At 39.3% G+C, this 17,904-nt stretch overlaps 3 protein-coding genes across 3 annotated transcripts; 2 read left to right on the top strand and 1 right to left on the bottom strand.

Annotated features, from left to right (window-relative positions):
* LOC144659703 (uncharacterized) lies at nt 1-2,497 on the top strand. Its single transcript, XM_078520195.1, has 3 exons — nt 1-126; nt 456-630; nt 2,117-2,497. The coding sequence occupies exons 1-3, from the start codon at nt 48-50 to the stop codon at nt 2,448-2,450; spliced, it is 588 nt and encodes a 195-aa protein (XP_078376321.1). The 5' UTR covers nt 1-47; the 3' UTR covers nt 2,451-2,497.
* Nucleotides 2,498-2,637: 140 nt separating this feature from the next.
* Nucleotides 2,638-9,604, top strand: LOC144659693 (uncharacterized). Its single transcript, XM_078520182.1, has 3 exons — nt 2,638-3,954; nt 7,282-8,672; nt 9,415-9,604. The coding sequence occupies exons 1-3, from the start codon at nt 3,919-3,921 to the stop codon at nt 9,602-9,604; spliced, it is 1,617 nt and encodes a 538-aa protein (XP_078376308.1). The 5' UTR covers nt 2,638-3,918.
* Nucleotides 9,165-17,904, bottom strand: LOC144659694 (uncharacterized). The gene is made up of 5 exons (XM_078520184.1): nt 16,666-17,904; nt 14,576-14,663; nt 12,671-13,825; nt 12,365-12,410; nt 9,165-10,129 (listed from the first exon to the last, which is right to left on the bottom strand). The coding sequence occupies exons 1-5, from the start codon at nt 16,814-16,816 to the stop codon at nt 10,037-10,039; spliced, it is 1,533 nt and encodes a 510-aa protein (XP_078376310.1). The 5' UTR covers nt 16,817-17,904; the 3' UTR covers nt 9,165-10,036.

Here is a 17,904-nt window from a genome sequence, read left to right on the forward strand (position 1 = left end):
TTGCCGTCACTTAGTCTTGTCTGGGACATGACACGGGTTGGTTCGTGATGCGAGTTGAAGTTTTTCTTCAGTCCGCCGCCATCAAGATCTTACGGCAAAAGCTTTCTGAAGTTTCTTTCTCTGCTGGTAGGTGTCAGTATGCATTTCATTATGAAACTTTTTTTTTTTCATTCTTTTAGTATTTCAGAAATACGTAATTCTGGGTTGCTTGAAAGCGAGTGACATTAGCATAGTGTAAAAAAAAACACATAACCGCACCCTCTACAAAAAACAGCCCGTCCTTTTTCTTTCCTTTCACTTTTTTGGTGTTTTCATTTTCGTCTTTATTTCGTTTCCACGACAACCATTTTTGGGATTGTCGATCACGAACTTTCATGTTAGAATCGCCTGAACTAGTCGGACTATTTGATTGCCTAACTAAATGCATCGGCATTTATTTTTCTATTTTTTTACAGGTTTTCCGTTCCGCTTCAAAATGATCCAAGTGCTTTTCACTTCTGTTTTCTACCTGGTTTTATTAGCCATCCTTGGCCTTTTTGCTTTACTCGTACGACTGATAGGAACAACCCCGGATCCCGAACCCGACACAACCCCACCGAGACCCAGCACACCACCACCGAGACAAGAAAAGTAAGTTCCTATCTCCTTGAGTGCTTGGCAACTAGAAAAGGTAGGGGGAGGGGATCCAAAAAGGGTTTTGCTATGATCATGATGATGGTACAGCAGACAAGGAAAGGTGTAATTTCCATGCTTCGGAGATGTAGCAGGAAGGGCTTATTAATTGTTCGCGAACTCGTGGGAGAACAGTTAATTTTATGTTTCAGCTTTTCACGTTTAATGCCACAAGCCCTCTCTGGCCAAGCGATAACTCAAGCGAACGCAAGTATTTGCAAGTTGAACTTGCGTATAGACTTGCGTTGGCTGGCAAAACGGCCCGGGGGGGGGGGGGGGGGGGGCACTCCCATATATGAGCTATATAGGTATGTGCCGCTGTGAAGGGTATGGTTTTCAAGCAGTTTTGTCTGGGATAGAGTATAGAAATCAGAAGGTTTTGGTCTAGAAAAGGGTAGTATTTGCCGGGAAACTGATCGGTGGTGTGACGACTTAAGTCCAGAATAGGAAAAAAACTCGGAAGAGAAAGAGGCTTTCCTAAACGTAAATAAAATCATCCTGGCATCGTTGTTGACAGATGGTTTTCCATTAAAACACTGATAGTGATACAATTCTATATAAATGCAAGTCTGGGATAGGGTAGGGATTTTCGGTGTCTAGTCTAGTATAGGGTTGCAAAAATCAGCTGAACATGGTCTGGTATAGGGTGAGGGTTTCAGAGTCCCAGCGGCACACCCCCACCCAAAAATATACAGGGCCCCCCCCCCGAGCAAAACGGACTCGCAAGTTTACTCGCAAGTGCAATTTAGTTGAAAAAGGCAATTTTAATGCTTCTGCGCGCGCCGCAATTTAGTTCTTGAAGTAAACAGCAAGACTTGCGTTGACTTCGTTGGGTGGCCAAACGGTGAAAAACTTGCGTTGACTTGCGTGCAAATTTGATCTCCAGGAACGCAAGTTATTGCAAGTGCACGCAAGTCCTGGCCAAACGGAGACGCAAGTGGACGCAAGTTGAAAACATGCATCTACTTGAATTCACTGCGATAAGCCGGCATTGTTTACCAGTTTTAAAAAGGTTGTTCGTGGGAGAGTGCGGAACAAGTGATATCCCAAAAGGAAGGTCATTGTTCTTTAATACAAGAGAAGAACTCAAAATAATCAAAGCCCAAACTTCTCACTTAGTCAGAATATAATTGCATGGGATTTCCACCACCGCGTTTTTCTTCCTCAGATTCCCAAATTGAAACAAGTTTTTGCACTTCTCCGACTTGTCTCGACTCTTGGGTAAGGTGATTTTGTTAATTTTACAACGATTTTATCAACGGAAAACGCAAACTGGTTTCATAAAAAAAAATTCTCAGCGTTGTTAGTTGTCATAACTATAAGCAGCAAATTAATGTTTTGTTTGGTTCCACTTAAAATAGTGCATTTAAAATCTCGGTGTCACTTGAATTCTGTTTGTTAAACTATTTTTGTCCGTATAATCAGTACTGTTCCTGTCTTACAGATTTTTATTAGCACTCAAAGACAAACCTGAAAACAATCCAATCGAAGACGAAGTCGCCCAGGAGCTCAGCGTCCCTGAAAATTTCCCAGAGCTGGAAAATAATTATGAAGAACAAGACACCAATCTCGTCTCTTTGGTGAAAGCAAGTAGCGAGGCGGAGCCTGAAGCGGTGATTTCTGAACAACATCCTTCAGCTAGGCCAAACAACATGAAGAGATTAATTGTCTCGCCACTTACGTTGTTTTTGGTGGGGGATAACGCACGCACAAGAGAACGTTCGTCTGAAAAGTGGGTGCAGACAAAACTATGGCGCAAGGCCCAAAAAATTGACTGAAAGTCGTATATGATTTCAATTCAATAAAGAATCATCTTTTCACTGTACTTTGTCAATAGAGCGATGTTCCCTGAAGTGTCGTGATTCGAACTAAAATCAAATGAAAGTAAACACTTTGGCTAATCACAATTAAACTCAGACAATCCAGTGAACCAATCAAAACTCGAAGTAAATATGAGCGCAGGAAAACGTATTCGTGCGCGAGTCACGATTGGTTTTGGTTTTACTTCTGATTGGTTTAGAAATTAAAGTAGCGGAAGGTTTAAGACCAATCACCAAGCGTAGTAATGCACAAACAATGGAAACGCGAATTCCTTTTCCAGCTAACACGCCGGCTAGCCTGAATAACACAAAGATTAGCATTTAAAAGCAGTTTTGAAAATGATTAGCTCTTTAGTAACTGCAAGGGTAACCTGTTTACTGCCTTAAAAATTAAAAAAATGGAGGGAGGGCTCCAAGCGGCTCTGGTACATATGCTGCTGCAAGCTGGGGGGGGGGGGGGGGGGGACAAGCTAGGGTGACACAATATGTACAGCGCAAATGCCTTCATGTAAGATTCTGTCGCCCTGCAACCTGCAAAAATATACCTACCGCTAGCTGTTTCTTTGTGTTCCGGATGGAGCGATCACCAACTGACAATATAAAAATAGCTTACTAATAACATTTTCCGCAACACCAAGGTGTCTACGATATCTACCAATGCAATTAACTCCGTGTGATGCGAAAAGCTTATAATTATTACTCGACCGTACACTCCCCGTACAGTGCTTTAATTTGTTGGTTTTCAGTTCGTTTTTTTAGTTTGTATTTCTTCTTAAAGCAATTTTGAAAAAATATTGGAACAAAAACTAAATAAAAAACGAAACGAACAACAAAACCTTAAAAAAATGAATTCTGTTCGTATTACAGGGATCCAAGAATAGCGGTGGGACTGTTTTTATGTTTGAACCGATATAAGGAAATGTATGAAAATATCGAGAGGGTTTCCTTGTCATAAAAGGTATAGACTGTTCACACAGAACGCGAGAGAAATAGCAGGCGAAGCGAGCGTCCCGCGTTTAACAATCGAAAAAAAAAATACTAGAAAATAGAAGGCAAATCACTCAAATTCGCCCTTTTGAGCCGCAGAGACGACGAAATAAACAATACATGACCTTTTAAAGGAAATTCTGTGAAAATTTCTGACTGCCAGGCACGGACTGCCGGGTATATAGCCACAGCAATATTTTTACGACCATAAGTTCGATATAAAATACACTACCACCGCTTGTATCTATGTATGGGACCCCGGGACCCCTGTTCACTTGCGCGCGGCGGGACATGCGCTTGCAATTGCGGTTGGTGGTAAAGCAAACAATTACAAATTTGAATAAAAAGCAGATGTATCTGTAATGCGAGTGTCAACAGTAGCTCAGCTGTTTGTGTAAGAAATTATTCGGATTACACTTCAAAGCAGCAAAACATTTCTATGATGATTACTGACGGCCACTGGATCAAGATGCCGGTAAGTAGATATGATAATAAAACACTAAATATAACATAGACAAATATTGTCGGATTTTACCAGTCATTGTAGTTGGCTCATGCCGACCGCGCTTCATCGACGAATTCGAAATTCATCACGACCGATGTTACAGTATATGTGTGTTTTGAATTGCTTATTTTTACTGCTTCTTTATTTGGAAGAATTAAATGACCGCACATAACGAAACCGGCAGAATACCGTACGCGTGGATGTAGAATGGTTAAAAACTTACGGAAAACCCGTTCTCCTTGACACATGAACCGGCAAGTGTATATACACTGTACCGTCGATTCGAATACTGGCGGGAATAGTTTACCGTCGACAGTAAGCTGCCTAGCGGACGACGAAATGACGGATTGTGTGCTAAGACTTAGGATTTAAAAAGTAAAACCTTTAAAACTAAGATCTCGAAAACGTCAATTTTATTTGAGATTTCCTTGTGACTATATTCATTTGAGGTGTCACGTTTATAGCGTTTTACTATTTTTGCACAATTATAAGAAACTGAATTTATTTTTTATTTTTTTTGATTTGAAAGTTATCTACGGGTTATTTCATTTTCTTTTAACGCCGGATCCTCCTCATTTCAATAAAACTGCTTCAAATAAACCTGGTGTAACGCGATAGAAAGAAGTTAAAATTTCTCATAAGTTATATTTTAGTAAGCAACCTAATTATTTACAACAGTTATATATTAATTTATATTGGTTATATTTTAGCGACTTTTTGCAACCTTTGGTCGTTCACGTTTTATCTTTCCGTTTCGTTGTTTTTCTTTTGTTTTCAACAGTGACATGACTCATGAATAATGAGAATGAGAATGATGGATGTGAGTATGAGCGATGATAATGAGACGAGACAGAGCCACATGTGGTCCGACGATCCGAAGTCATCGATGACGAAGTATGAGGAACACAAGTCTCGATCACCGATCAAATCATCTGATGTGCAGCATACGTGAAGGGGAGAGAGGGGGGTGAGAGGACGGGACCCAGGAGGGGAGGGTGAGAGAAGGATGAGATGATGGGTATCGATGAGAACAAGGAATAACATGAGAAGAGGGAGAGAAGGCACGGGCCGACCTCGAACTCGATCGCAAACTGACGAACCCTCGAACTGAACCAATGATGTCATTGATCATCGATTAGTTATGCCGGTTGTTACAGCAAAGTTTCGAAAGTCAGGACACCCTGAACGATAAAATTTTACATAGATGAACCAAAAAACCGTGAACACTTTACTTTAATTTATATCGCATATGTAAATTTCTGTAAGACAAAAACCATTGCATGATAGCTCAAACTGCAAGAAATATAAACAAATGAACAGCGATGGAGCCAGCATGTTATTTTTCATGAATAATTTTTCAACTGTTTCCTCTACTTCCATTTTCAAAGTATAAAGCAAATGTGCACGATTTTCGTGTTTTCACTGTACCGGACGGGGGTGCTGGATTGTTAAAAAAAATGTACCGACCCTCCGAAAGTTACAAACAAAAACAACGAAAATAATCCTTATTCAAGAGCCTACATCACAGCTAATTGGGTTACGGAAGGGTCCTCAGACGAGAGTTTGATTTGAAAATGAAAAATGCAAAAATTCTTAGTGCTAATCAAACACCATACAAAACTAAAAAAAAAAGCTTACTAGAGATAAGGATCCCTCAAAAGAAGCGACCTGAAATGTAATTGGATGTTTTGCAGAATATTTACAGTGGAATAAATAATTCAAAAACAGTTACCTGAGATACCACATTATTAGGACGATCAGATCTACTTCCTACCTAAAAAATTTGGCTCTATTTTAATTTCTCGATTGAAAAAAAAAAACAATCAATAAGCAAAATTTAAATGTCGCGAAAAAAAGTGTAGCGAACATACGATGACGCGAGAATTTTAAGTGACTGTCATTATGAATTAACTGGCGTAACTGGGTACGAAGCATTGCCACCTCTTTATCCATATCAAAAAAATTACAGAAATAACTCAGGAGAGACTTGAATAGTAATTAAGAGAAGTATAAATAGGCGCCATGTTTCTTCGGAGAGTAAATAATGTAATGTTCTACCCTGGGTATTGTTATTAATGACATGTCAATAAGGTATGGAGAATCGCTCTGGCCTGGGACAAGCCCAAGACCAGGCGAGGACAGGATTGGGGGGGTCAACCTTAATTTTTTCGATGGGGGGGGGGGGAAGGAGGGGGGAAGCCAAACTCTCCACTTTCGCGGCCTCGAGAAGAGTGATGGGGTGAAGTACCTGTAACATCTTTTATTGTCTCATTTGCAAAATCCCAAGGGTATAATTGCCAATGGAAATCGAGTTTGCATTGGGAAGGATAATTAACAATTATCCTGCGAAATCGCGCGGAATATAGCCTGATAGTTAGCCGACGAGGCCGTAGGCCGAGTTGGCTAAAATCAGACGATATTCCGCAAGATTGAGAAGGATAATTGTTTTATTATTCAACAAATTGTCAACGAAACACATTTTGCAGATAGAAAAACTGTTATTATGCAGCGCTTTACAAGATTTCGGACGAATCTTCGCAACCTACGTATATCGCAGGATATCTGTTATGTACGGATGACAGATAACGTTAACATTTTGACCATATATGGGCAGCGCGCGCATGTGTTGAATAATAATGATGAATATTGACGAAAGACCAAGTAGAACAACTAATACATTAGACAAATACAGGAACAGCTTCTGAGAACTGTTTGTTGTTACTTTTGATATAATAAGCTCGTTCTGTTTTCGTAAGTAACAAAATGTTTAAAATCACATCGTTAAGGTGATTCCCTAGTATTGCATTGCGCATCCTTACTGCGCAGAATTTTACGCGTAATTAGCGCGCGCACATAAACAAAATGGCGGCTTTTTTCTATGGGGCTTGGCTCGCGAGAGAGAGAAATCATCGTTTTGTCGTAAACGAGTTCGGTGACCTATCATTTTTTTCTCTTAGTTCGAGAGTAGCGATCAAATTCTTTCTATAAAATAAATACAGATCAATTTCTATGGCAGAATAATACATTATCACCGAAAACGTGTACTTTCAGCAGTACTCGCAAAGGAAATATAAGGAATTATATGGTAAATACAAGGTCTTCCTGCTCCTAAACCAATACGGTGACCCCCCTTTTTTATTTCAAAATTTAACTTCCCTTAGGGTAAACAGCCAACTGGCAAAGTTTGGTTGGAAATCTATGAGAAGTTCTATTTCTAGGGAATTACCTTAAGAAAAAACATTCACTGCTGTTCACTGTTTCATGGCGATAGTTCAATTGTGATATTTTGTTTTTCAGGATAATCTTCAGGTTCTTGCGTTCTACAAGTTATTGAGCCCAGACAGCCCCAGTGGCTTAAGTGTGCTGCAAGCTTTAATCATGGAGGGCGATGTAAACGGAGTAAAAACAATTCTGACTTTTAGTCCAAGTTCCCTTGACATTTGCATAGCGCTCATAACAACAGGGACAGCGGGATTTCTTGCATCTCGCATGCGCATCCACGCTAGTTACCAATCATCACACAACGCATTTCTTTGCTCTAGTTCCCCTTGGAAAAATCCTGGTAATGAAAATGAAAGCAGCCATACAATAGTTCATATTTTGGATCAGTTGGTGGCCAAATTTCAGAACACTTCTCTGCTGAGAGAGGTTGTAAGCAAAGGAAGCCTAAGTCAGCTTTTAAAACTTCTCAACCGATCTACAAAATTTCATGAAGACAGAAAAACTTATCTCTGTAAAGCGGATCTGCGCGGTACGACGCTGCTAATGTCAACTTGTTCGTCTGGCAGAGCCGAAGTTGTGGAGTTCCTACTTGCTAACGGAGTTTGGGTGCAAGCCAGAGACCACAGACAAAGGACTGCCTTGCATTTCGCAGCATCAAACAATTCTCTGGATATTGTGAAGCTTCTGCTCCGAGCAGGAGCTTGGATGTTTGACGAAGATGACAATGGACTGATGTCGCTTCATTACGCTTGTCAAAATGGCCGTAATGAGACCGCGGTTTTTCTCATTGAAAATGGATGCGACGTCGACCGTCCTTCAGGTCCAAATACACACAGTACTCATGGATCGGAGCAGCAGTTCACACGAGCCATGGCGCTTCATTTCGCGGCCCAGAATGGTCACAACGAAACAGTCGCCATTTTGTTACAAAAAGGCGCGAAAATCAATAATGTTACGTCAGAGGGTCAAACGCCACTAATGCTGGCAGCCGAAAGGGGTCACGGGACAACTGTCCAGTTTCTTATTCGTAAAGGAGCTGATATAAATGCGAGTGATTCCCGTCGAAAAACCGCCTTGGAATACGCAGTTCTTAAAGATAGACTCCCCGTGGTTAAGCTTCTGATCGAAGCTGGAATTTCTTTAAAACATTTTGTTGGATCGGCGATTTGCGAGCGCTTACTCGTTACCACGATCAAGGGTAGGGACTTAAACTTGCTTTCTTGTCTCATTAATGCTCACGAAAAAGTTCGAGGCATCGTTCAGGAGATTCGCCTAAGCCCGTGGAATAAGACATTAATGCACTTGGCAGCGGAAACCAGGGACAATGTTCTAGTTGTCGACTTGCTTACCGCGATCTTTGGTGACGTCAATGTACGTACGCCACGTGGTCAGACGCCGCTACACTTTGCAGCTGACGTGAAAATCGCGAGGAGACTGGTAGAGGCTGGTGCTGAGGTCAATGTCACGTAAGTAAACTGTCATTGCTAGAGAATAATATTGCGTGACCGACCAGCATTGCAAAAGATTCCAAGAGACCATCGATTGATTACGCTGAGTTTCCCTCTGATGCAAATTTGTCAAATGTATAGTCAGTTTGACATCCTTAAAGTAAATGCTGTGTAAAACTCAAACCTATTTCATACAGTTTGCTAATTTTGCTTCAGTAAAAATTGGTTTATGCTCTATATACCAAAGCCCGAGTGACGTCACTGGGTACGGTTGTAATATAATAATTTCTTCACCGACGTCACGCACACTGAATAATTAATGTCATTCGGAATAATGAGGACAGTTGGATCAGTCGGGACTGTTAGATCACTTGGGACAAAATGGGACAGCTGGGACAACTGGGTCAACCGGGACAATCGGGACAACCGGGACAACTGGGGCAAAACGGGACAGCTGGGACAAGTGGGACAAATGGGACAACTGGAACCCTAAAAATTGCACGTGACAGATACACAAAGCATGATGTTTTATTAAATCAGCATTTCCAATGAACCTCCAACACTGTTTGGCACTGACAACAAATCTAATTTTCTTGTATGCATTTGCTTTCTGCATTAATCTCCGCTTACACCCAGTAGAAGGCCAACCGTTAAGAAAAAAAAACACACGATAAAAATGGGATCGTAATTATACGTAAACATAAAAGTAACATTCTCTTGGAAAATAATATATTTTCTTGTTTGTTTTTCTCTTTGTTAGGGATCGGTTTGGAGAGACGCCTGCTATGGCTGCGGCGCGAAACAATCACTGGGACATTGTGGAATATCTTATCCGAGAAAAAAGTTTTGTTACTAGCATGCCTAACAAATTTGGCCAAACCCTTCAAAGTATGGCAATAATTTGGCAAGCACCAGATTCAGTTTCAAAGCTTCTTAAAGTTAAATCGTAACAAAGCTAAGAAAAGTGTTAAGGAATTAAACACATATTCGCTCTCACTCTATTGATTCGCAAAGTGTTTTGTGAACTAGGAGATGTCTTAAAGTTTTTTCGGTGTTTCTTAGGTCAAGGAAAGAAATTGTTTGAGGTTATGAATCTAACTCGACGGCAATAAAGCTGTCACTTTTTGCATACTAAGAAACAAAAGGGTTTGTCATATTGGGAACAGATGCCATTAGAACTTCTCTTTGCATGTTGTGTTAATTACAACTAAAACTGACAAGAGTGTATGTTACTTTTCATAAAACACCTAGCGTTTTCTTCAAGAGACGAAGCCTGTCGTGACTACATTCGTGGTGATTATACGAAGTCCAGTATTAATTTGACTGACGATCACTTTGTCCAGCGGATTGTCCACTATGTTACTCTGACGTTGATGATGTCATCAGTCTAGTGTCCTGAGTAAAATTTTCCTCTGTGCCTGTATTTTTTTCTTCAAGGCCCGGAACTCTTCAACGGTATACTGTTTAGAACCAGCCTAAAAATAATATGAGAAAAGAAATAAAAAGAAAGAAAAAACGTAATACTAAAATATTAACATGAAACGAGGCTTAAACAGAACGATAATAAAACATAGCACCGAACGTTTAACAACAATGGAAAAAATGGAACAGAATAGCCCAAGTTCCATCTATCAAAAAGCAAACATGGTACTAAGGCTTTTTGCTCAAACTCTGTCTCAATTTGGTTTAACCCGCGATCGGGCGTTCTTCTTTTAGAACGCCTGATCGCGTATGAAGTCTCTTGTGGGAATAAAGATACAAAGGAATTGAATATTCGAAAATTTGCAGTTTTAGACGAACAGCCTTGGTGTACAGTCGTGTTAGAATTTTGAAATATCAAACGCGGCCTATTAAATTCTCGAAATTACTAAATTCGAACGAGGCGTAAACAGGGCGTAAAAATACATATTCCAATTTTAACATGTAGGATAAATAATAAATAATAATAATAATAAATAATTTACTTATATTGCGCAATTATCAATTAAAAAAAAAAATTTCAATTGCGCATTACAATATAGTTAAAAAAAACTAAAAATTTAAAATTTAAATTCACAAGCTAAAAAAGATTAAAATGTATATGACTATAAAAAGAAATGTACAATTAAAAAGCTTTTAAAAATAAAAAGGTCTTGATGGCTTTCTTAAAACTTTGCAGAGATGACATGTTTCTTATTTCACTTGGAAGATCGTTCCATAATTTAGGGGCGGCCACATGAAAAGAGCGATCCCCAAAAAAGCGTGAAATACGCTAACTGGCTTTTATTATTCCTTAAAGTACCCTAGTCAGCCACACCTTTTTTTTTTGTTTACATACGAGAGTTTCAGTATTTTACACGGAGCTTATTAGCTAAACGAGAAAGATCACTGTTAAACTACTAAAGGGGATTTAACAGACTTCTAGCATTAAAAGTTACAGAAATGCGCTATCATTGCGCTTCACTATGCGATTTTCGTAATTTTGATGGCATCGAAAATGGCGGAGGCTGACTAGGATCTTTTAAGTAATGGCTAGCTACAGCTAACTGATTGCCTGTGCAAGTTATAGATCGACTGATCAACCTACAGACAGACAGACAGATAGACAGACACGACTGACTAAGCCACCACCCCGTAAGGTTTTTTTTCGAAATTTTAAAAAGAGAATTTACTCTACAATGCTGAAACTTTCAGTGGCTGTTCATTCATCCCTTTCGGAAATTTTGATATGTCAACCATATGTCCATGACATACTTACTTATTACAAGCGGGTCTAGCCAAAAATCGTAATTTTTAACATTTTCCAGTTTTTTTGCAACAGAACTGAACGATTCGTTTATTTTTACATTCTGTAAGCATTCTGGCTTGATTTTGCATAAATTTCCGTTATTTTCTGAATTTCTAAGAAAATGGTCAAATCCAAGATGGCGGATCCAAAACGGCGGCTCTAATGACGTCACGTGCCGTCATATGACATCACAGCCAATAAAACTATCACATCTTGTAGCGTAAGCTACGGCTGTTTTACTTAGTGCAAAAAATTTTCGCTGCGCCGTAACAGAACAAAAACACCGAGGAGGGGTTCCATCCTGCCCCTAGGCCTTTCTCGATTATGCTAGTAAAACTGGCATTTAATGCTACTAGAAATTCTCACATAAAGCCAAAAAAATGCTAAAATAATGCCTGATTTCTTTAAAAAATGCCACTTGAATTCCAAAGAATGCTTTGTTTTATTTCAAACAAAACGTACAAACTCTTACATTATATGCTCATATCAACAACAGGTGACACTTAATAATTGTTTGTTTATAAAAAAAATATAAAAATTAAAATAAAAAATTATTTAAAAAAATTATTAAAATAAAAATAAATATTTTTAAAAAAATTAAAAAACACACACACAAGTAACACAACACAAGTAAACAAGTAACACAACGCACAAACAGTCGAAACAGACAGAAAACAATCAAATTAAGTAATCAAAATTGTGAAACTTTAGAATTATTTATCCTTCTGATTTCTGAGTGCTGAAATCTGGATCACAGTCATGAAAAATGACAGAAAATGCTAGCAATTCTTTTTCAAGAAAAAACGAAAAAAAAATGCTCGTTTTCCCAAAAAATGCCGAAAAAAATGCTAGCATAATCGAGAAAGGCCTACCTGTCCCCCCCCCCCCTCCTGTACATGTACGACGGTGGGGGATGAATTTGCTTGTACGTCCAATAACTCACCTTCTTTTGTGTCTGCTTATCATCACCCTTGCTTTCACCCGAATTGCTAAAGACAAAAGCAACATAAAAATATAGTTATAAAATCGGGTAGCGCCATCTAAAGCAAGACTATGTTGAAGTCTAGAGTTGTAGCTAAAACTGACATTTTTCCCTTAAAAGTAAATGAATCTTGAGATGATGAACATTTTTTTTTCTTAGCTAGAAGGCCCTTTTAAAACGATCAACATGATATCGCGATGTTTTGCTTCATACAATGAATAATATATAGATATCTCCCTTAAGATTTGCTTCGAATAATACATTTACCTGGATTTTGACTCTTTACTATCATTCTCTGTGGTAACTGAAGTCTTAGTTGACAATGCATTATCACCAATTCTAGCCGGCTGCTCAGTTGCTCTCACCAATCCTGTAAATTTCTTCAAAGCCTGTACCTCCAAGATCTTTTTGGCCCACAGCGAGGGCCTGGGGATTGATGATGAACGGCTATCTTTTCTTTCCTTAACTGGTGCAGCACACGCTTGCTCGTAAAGCAAACTGTACAACGGTATATCCTTGTGCCGCTGAGCTCTGTAGTACAACTTAGCGAGAACGCCTTTCTGTATAAGATCGTAAGTTTGGCTGCATCTCTGATCGATAATTTGATAAAAATTGTACTTGCTTAGCTCGTAAACGCGCAAGTTTTCCATGCACTCGACGTTGGCGCAGTATGTTGGCAAGTTCATAATAATTTCAATGTCTCCTATGATGTCATTGGGACCCGTCGTTGTCACTGGCAACTCTCGCTGTCGCAGAAGCGTTTCTATAGCAACGTAACCGTATTTTTCCCTGTGTCTTCGCCTTTCGATGACTGAAAGAGGCCGACTGGGGTCAAGTGTTTTTGTCTTGGTTTGTGATCTTTCACAGCACGCAGTCTTTCGACCTGATGATTCTCGTTTGGTTTTTGAACTCGCTTTCATCGCTTCGCCTTGAGTCATGCTCAAACGCAAGTCAGCGATCACCTTTCCCCAACCGCGGCAAACAAAAAATAAACTGTTACAGATGCTTCCTTGCTTAACGAAGCGATTTCCAAACTGGATCTCGCGAGGTTTCAAGTTCTCCATTAATAAATTTTTTATAGCCGGCTTCAGGTTTCGAAAAAGAGGCGACTGATTAACGAATTTTACTTTATTTTCCCATTCCTGCTTGTGGGCACCAAATGATCTTGTATACAGCTCCTCGTCTATGAGTAGCACGTACGTCAGCTCATCAGCTATGATAGTAGAATTGTATGTCTGGTGTTCATGGGACATTAGCATTTCTCCAAAACTGCTTCCTGGAGGTAAGCCGCCGAGCTCTGGACCTACCACAGTAATGCGGTCCTTGTGGCCGCGAGGAATTGGAACTGAGTCTTGTTGTGGTACGCGTGCATGGTCCTTTCTGGCGTGAACTGACGCAGATCCTTTGAGAATGATCCCAAAACTGAAAGGAAATAGCGGACCAGAAGTATCCCTTATCTAAGAAAAGACCCAGTTTTAACCGGAATGCATTGCAGGCCAAAGCACAATTTCCATACTGAAAACGAACTCTTGTTATAGAAACTCGCTTATAACTGGTGGGAATATTCGCTATTGAGCTAATCAAGCCAGTACGTTCTGTTAAATTTAGTCCTGTTTTGCCAAGACGCATATATATTCGCACTGGAAATAAATCAAACGGGTCGCACGAAGGCTGGCGAAATCCAACCTTATCATGTGAATCTAATATTAATAGAAGTTTTAAGTTAAAGCCAAACCAAGAATGCAGGGTGAAATTGTACATTGAACTGCTGTTTTGTGGAATTTAAGATTAGTCGACGACAAAACTGGAGGACAACAAAATATAACCAAAATTTACTGAAAAGTTTAAAAACTGAAATCAAAATTCACGCTTATCATGTATTTAATAGCTTTATGGTGCTTTGAACTACGTGGCCCAGAGCTCCATTTATTCATTTATTTTTATTTTTTTTGCCAAGTGTATTTGTGTTTTTTTTTTTGCCAAGTGTATCCGAATCCAGCTATTTCATCAAGCCATTAACAATCAGAATTAGATGTAGGTAAAGGCCAAACCAAGGATTATTAATACTGGCAATAAGTACACTTTTAAAAGTACACGTTCAGTTTGAAATTGTCGAAGCGCACAAATACTCACTACATATCTTTGTTTTCATTTTGACATTTTCCTACTTACTTATTTCCTTCTTGTCCTTCCCACACGATTGCATGATCTCTCTTGACTTTCCTTAAGCTGGCATTTTGGGCAATATCCAAAAGGAGATCTGAGTAATAAACAGTTAAATATTACCATAAGCCACAGCGGAGGTGTGTAGCAACGTTGAGCATATAGAGGTTTCAATTGTGTCGTAAAACCAAATCCAAAGTAATTACTCCGGCCAATAACAAAGGACACAGACAATCCAGTGAACCAATCAAAACTCGAAGGAAATACATGTAGCTGGCACGAATTGCGGGAAAAAGTGCGCGAGCTTGTCACGATTGGTTTTGGTTTTAGTTCTGATTGGCTGAGAAAGTGGCGCGAGATTTTTAAGCCAATCACTAAGCGTAGTAATGCAAAACCAAAGCAAACGCAATTTACTTTCGACTCTCAAGTGAAAACCGCTCAAGAAAATGTCTTTATGGTAAACTGTGTCCTATTCTTGTTTTAAGAGAGTTATGGCAACACATCATGTTTCGAGTTCAGTTCAAAACTTTTTCCTGTGTTTTCACGCTTGATGAAAAAATGGAAACTGTATGAGAGAGGGTGTTAGTGCTTTGGTCACTCAATGCTTCAAGCTAATCGGTTTCTTTGCAAACTGACAAAACCCGAGAAAGACGTTCGGGAATAGTGGTCGGCCATTATTGGGTCGATGGCGTGACATTTCCTCCGTACATCTGGACTCTGATAAAGTACACTGTTTCAGCCAATCAGAGCGCGCGTTATATGAAAACTTAATTATAAACAATTATAAATAGTTGGAAATATACCGTAAAATTCCGAAAGCATAACGACTTCTCGAAAGTACTAGTGTACCTGTTTTGATTTTATTTTATTTGATTAGATTTAGATGACCCTGTGTGGGACAATATAAACGCGTGACGAGCGGCCCAAAGAACGTCTGCGTAGGAAGCTAGGGACAATATATATTATCCTGTTCTGAGGAACCTTACACATGGCCGGGGGTTACAAGTTTTCAATTAGCTACCCGAAAGTAGCGACCCCACGAAAGAGACGATAGGAGACTGCTGCAAAGTCTGAAAGTTCAGAGGGTCGTTGTATTCGGAAAACATCCGTTGTGCGCGAGCATCAGTAATTGTGCCTGTGGCAATTAGAGCTAAACGCACACGTACTTGTTAAGGTGATTCCACGGTATTGCATTGCGCATCCTTTCTGCGCATAAGTTTTCGCGTCATTTAGCGCGCGCACGAGCGCGCGCGCACACAGAACACTACGAGATTCCCTTCAGGCTAAGCTCGGTAGGGAAATAAATGGTCGTTTACTCTTAAACGAGCACGGTGACCCCCATTTTTTAATGCATTAATTTAAATGTCAAACTGTTGTCTACAATATATCGCTATTTAAAAAAAAAGTTTAAAATTCTACATTGAGATATTTTAATTTTAATGCCGTAAAAAACACGTTTTTAGGTAGTGCCGTTAACGTGCGCACGAAGCAAATCTTAAATTTCTTTTCTTATCTTAATTCCTGTACAATAAGAATAGTTTTTAACATAAGATCAAAGTCTATTTTGTTGAACTAGACTAATTCTTTAATGAAATTTTTTTTTTTTCTGGAAACAATAGCGATCCCCATTTGGATTATTAGGGTTCCTAATATATATCTCGCGGGTCGTAAATTTGCTATAATGCCCATCCATTTTACACAAAAACTAGCGCGGTGACCCCCATTTTTTATTTCATTTTTTCAATGCTCATAACATAATTGTTACCTGGACCAAGTTTCAGAAAATTTTAAATACTCCTTCTATTTCAGTGGAATCACCTTAAATTGCAAATTACACGCAAGTAGTTGCGCGCAAGTTCTCTGCAAGTGAAAATAAAGTAACGGGTACTTAATTGTAATATACAAATTCTTTTCATTGACCTTCAGACATTCCCTATCATGCAAACTGGAGAAAAGTTAATTTGTCTAGATAGTTTATTTTCTCACTGATTTACGCTAGCTAGTGACCAATTGCAGTGGATAATGGACTCTGGCCTTACAGTACTGTTTTATCGACTGTGGTATTATTTTTATGGTTACGTTGATTCATTACCGCTCACCTTTGCTGAGGTTATGGAACAGGGGCGTCCTGGTTCTGAAGAACGGAAGAATCCTTTCCACCTTTTCTATCGAGCGACTCTCAGGATGACTTGTGAGAAGATGCTCGGTTAATTCTAGCATCACGCGAAATATAGGGTCCATACCGGCCATTTAATTTGTAATTACTTCTCAAGACTGCTGAAATTATTTTCGCTTAGTAATTTTCGGCAAAGCATAAACACTAGAGTTTCTAATTAGTTGACGTCAATACAAGAATTATAAATTGGAACGTAATAATGTAATTAATGATGCCATCAGTTCGAGCTAGTTCGCTCGTCACCCACGCTAGTCGCGTGCCAGGGGCACGCGCTTGTAATTAGTCGCGAGATAAATCATCCTTGGCAATAATGAAGTAAGGAATTCGAAATATTTTTTAGCGAACTGCAATTTAAGATAAGATTGCAAACGAACACTTGTGACCTTTATTCTCTCAAAACACTTTTATATTTTGTCAGATCTGCGAAATTGAGGCGCAGACCGTTCGTAGTCAGTCGGATAAATATTGAGCTGTTGCATTAAAGCCAACAAAAGTCCTTGCATTGTCTGAACCGGCAAATGCAGATACTTTCAATCCATGACACTCATAATGATATGCAAAAATCGGTCAACTCAACCTGTGCAACGAAGTTCAACGATGTTTTTTATCATGTTGCACGCGGATCAGAGTACAATTTTCCTAACGAAAAGAGCTTTGAAGGCTTCGGGGTTTTTCTCAAATGAAATTCGATGCCTGATCTATTTCGTTCAACAATTCTCTGAATTGAACCAATTAAAAAAACAGTCACATGATTGTACAATAGGTGATTGGTTTCTGTTGAAACAGCACCTTGAACTTGTGCTGAGTAAGCGCTTTTCAGCTCTACGACTTTGTTTAGCATTTGTTTGTACAATCGAAACTGAAAGTGGAAAGAACAAATACGCCCACACGCAGCACTTTCAGTTTCCTCGGGAAAGTCCCGAGGATGACGAGCACATGATTACTTAATTTGTGGTTATTGGGCCACAGCCAGCTTTGTAACTGCCACATGATGACAGCTAATCACTTACAGCTTTCTATTATTTGACTTTTATATTTGGTGGCACTTTCGAGGAAAAAAAAGAAATGAAAGGTTTTGTTATATACATCAGGCGTGCTTGAATCGCCTCAAAATACACCTTCAACTGATGATTTAAACGAAAAAGCAAAACCCAACAAAATC

This window comes from Oculina patagonica, chromosome 7 (genome assembly GCF_052425735.1).
Source record: "Oculina patagonica isolate OP01 chromosome 7, crgOcupat, whole genome shotgun sequence".
Classification (NCBI taxonomy): Eukaryota; Metazoa; Cnidaria; class Anthozoa; order Scleractinia; family Oculinidae; genus Oculina; species Oculina patagonica.